The sequence below is a fragment of the Arachis ipaensis genome, chromosome B01, assembly GCF_000816755.2.
Source record: "Arachis ipaensis cultivar K30076 chromosome B01, Araip1.1, whole genome shotgun sequence".
Taxonomy (NCBI): Eukaryota; Viridiplantae; Streptophyta; class Magnoliopsida; order Fabales; family Fabaceae; genus Arachis; species Arachis ipaensis.
This window is the reverse complement of record NC_029785.2, coordinates 126192574-126195210: the sequence shown is the minus strand read 5'-3', so window position 1 is coordinate 126195210 and position 2637 is coordinate 126192574. Positions and strand designations below refer to the sequence as shown.

At 34.5% G+C, this 2637-nt stretch overlaps 1 protein-coding gene across 1 annotated transcript; it reads left to right on the top strand.

The window, feature by feature from the left end:
- LOC107636528 (1-aminocyclopropane-1-carboxylate oxidase) lies at window positions 385–2396 on the top strand. The gene is made up of 3 exons (XM_016340032.2): window positions 385–625; window positions 718–1278; window positions 1784–2396. Exons 1-3 carry the CDS (start codon window positions 521–523, stop codon window positions 2078–2080), a joined length of 963 nt encoding a protein of 320 aa, XP_016195518.1. The 5' UTR covers window positions 385–520; the 3' UTR covers window positions 2081–2396.

Genomic DNA, 2637 nt, shown 5'->3' with positions numbered 1-2637 from the left:
AACAGCAAGATAACAGGAATTAGAGATTGCGTGGATCAATTCTTTTCATTTACTACAGAATAGTGTTGTAAATAACTCATGTTGTTGATAACTATATCGAAGATAATATAAGAGTTGTTTGTATTAATTGCTCCTCCACTAGAGTGTTGAGCTCTTTACATTAAAAAAAAAATGTAGCCAGTAGCCACGACCACTCATCTAATTAACTGAGCAAAACATACGGTACACAGTAAGTTACTATATATGTTTCAACTGACGCATTATTATATTGAGTTAAATTTGTAGAATTGTATGTGTGAATGAGAAGTGCTAAACTATGAGATAGGCAACATCATCATAAACTTTTCAATAATAGTTTCCTATTTTTTCAAATAAATAATAATATATTCTTGTTTCCTTAGCTAACTGATGGAAGAGCAAGGCCTATAAATTCATGAAACTGCACTCCCTCACTCGTCCCACCCACAACACAAACCTCTCTTGATTTGTGAGACTCAGAGAAAACAAAGCAAGCAAAAACATGGAGGCCTTTCCAGTTATTGACATGGGAAAGCTTAACACCGAAGATAGAGTTACAACCATGGACAACATCAAACATGCCTGCGAGAACTGGGGTTTCTTTGAGGTATGCATTATATATACACTACCTCCATGGCTCCATTATTATTATTATGATCACTTTTTATGTTCTGATTTGATTTGATTGTATTTGTGAAGTTGGTTAATCATGGAATCTCGATAGAGTTGATGGACACGGTGGAAAGGCTAACAAAAGAGCATTACAAGAAGTGTATGGAGCAAAGATTCAAAGAAATGGTGGCGAGAAAGGGTTTGGAGTCTGCTGAGTCTGAAATCAGTGACTTAGATTGGGAAAGCACCTTGTTTCTGCGCCATCTTCCTGTTTCAAACATGTCAGAGATCCCCGATCTGGACGATGAATTCAGGAAGGCAATGAAGGAATTTGCACTGCAACTTGAGAAGCTGGCGGAGTTGCTTCTCGATTTGCTGTGTGAGAATCTTGGGCTTGAGAAGGGGTACCTGAAGAAGGTGTTCAATGGATCTAAGGGCCCAAACTTTGGAACCAAAGTTAGCAACTACCCTCCTTGTCCTAAGCCCGACTTGATCAAGGGCCTCAGAGCCCATACTGATGCCGGTGGCATCATTCTTCTCTTCCAAGATGACAAGGTCAGTGGGCTCCAGCTTCTTAAGAATGGAAACTGGATTGATGTCCCGCCATTGCGCCATTCCATTGTTGTCAATCTCGGCGACCAACTAGAGGTATGTATTCACGTGCCTCCTCTTAACAGGTTTTTTTTTTTTTTTTATTAAAAATAAAGAAATTCAAACCCGGAATCTCTTAGTTGAGTATGAGGAGAATATGAACTATAATTTATTGGCGTCTCCTCTTATCGGTCTAAGATTAAAAGAAATAAGCATTTTTATAACATGATATTAAAATTTTTATAACTCGAAAGTTTAAAGTTAAAATTTTATTAACCCCAAAGTATAGCAATTCACCTCCTATAAATGTAAATTTTTTGAAAAGGCAATTTTACATGTATAAAATATTTTATGCATACATTTAATTGGATTATCTTATATTATATTAATGATTATCTGAAAATATTTGCTACCATACTTAAAAGTTTGATGTGTGATTGTAAAATTAATAAATTTTAAATATTTAAAATTTATTATAAAAAATAAGTTGGACAAAAATTCGACATTAATAGGCATATAAGATTTCACCTTGTCTGAATTATTAATTTTGCGATAGTAACAGGTGATTAGCAATGGTAAATACAAGAGTGTGATGCATCGTGTGATTGCTCAAACGGATGGGAACAGAATGTCGTTGGCTTCGTTCTACAACCCAGGGAATGATGCAGTGATTTCTCCGGCACCGGCGTTGGTGAAGGAAAACGAGAGAAGCGAAATAATATACCCTAAATTTGTGTTTGATGATTATATGAAGTTATATGCTGGCCTTAAATTCGAGGCCAAAGAGCCAAGATTTGAAGCTATGAAGGCTGTGGAACCAAATGTTAACAATCTGGTGGGTCCCATTGCAACTGTCTAAACCTGAAAGAACCAACTTTGAAGCATTATTGTATACTATTTATGTCATGCTGCTGTCAGTGTCTTTTTTTATATATCATTGGCTGATGTGGAAGCGGGATCACGCACATGTGTAGCATATCAATCTAGTACTATATTGCTTATAATAAACTTACATTGATGAAAATAAAATTATATTAAAAATTTGAAAAAAGATGGAGATATTTCCAAATTGATGTCCATCGTATAGATGTTCGATTATAGAGTTTATTTGTGTGTGATGTATGTGGTGGCTAAGTTATGTCTTGTATTATTGATGCATCGTCTTCGTTACTTGATTTACCCATTTTGTAAGAAAATCTCTCTCTCTCTCTCTCTCTCTCTCTTAATTTTTTTTATTGGTTTATTATGTTTAATTTCTGATCGGAAGTTTATTTTGCTGGGAAATTTCTTCTATATTACAAAAATCATCAAAATAATTTTAAAACGATACATTTTATCAGATGAAATAAATCTAAGAAGATACAATGTTATTCAATCTTTTGGAAAGTTCTTTTATTTAAAATTGAACTCTTGTTA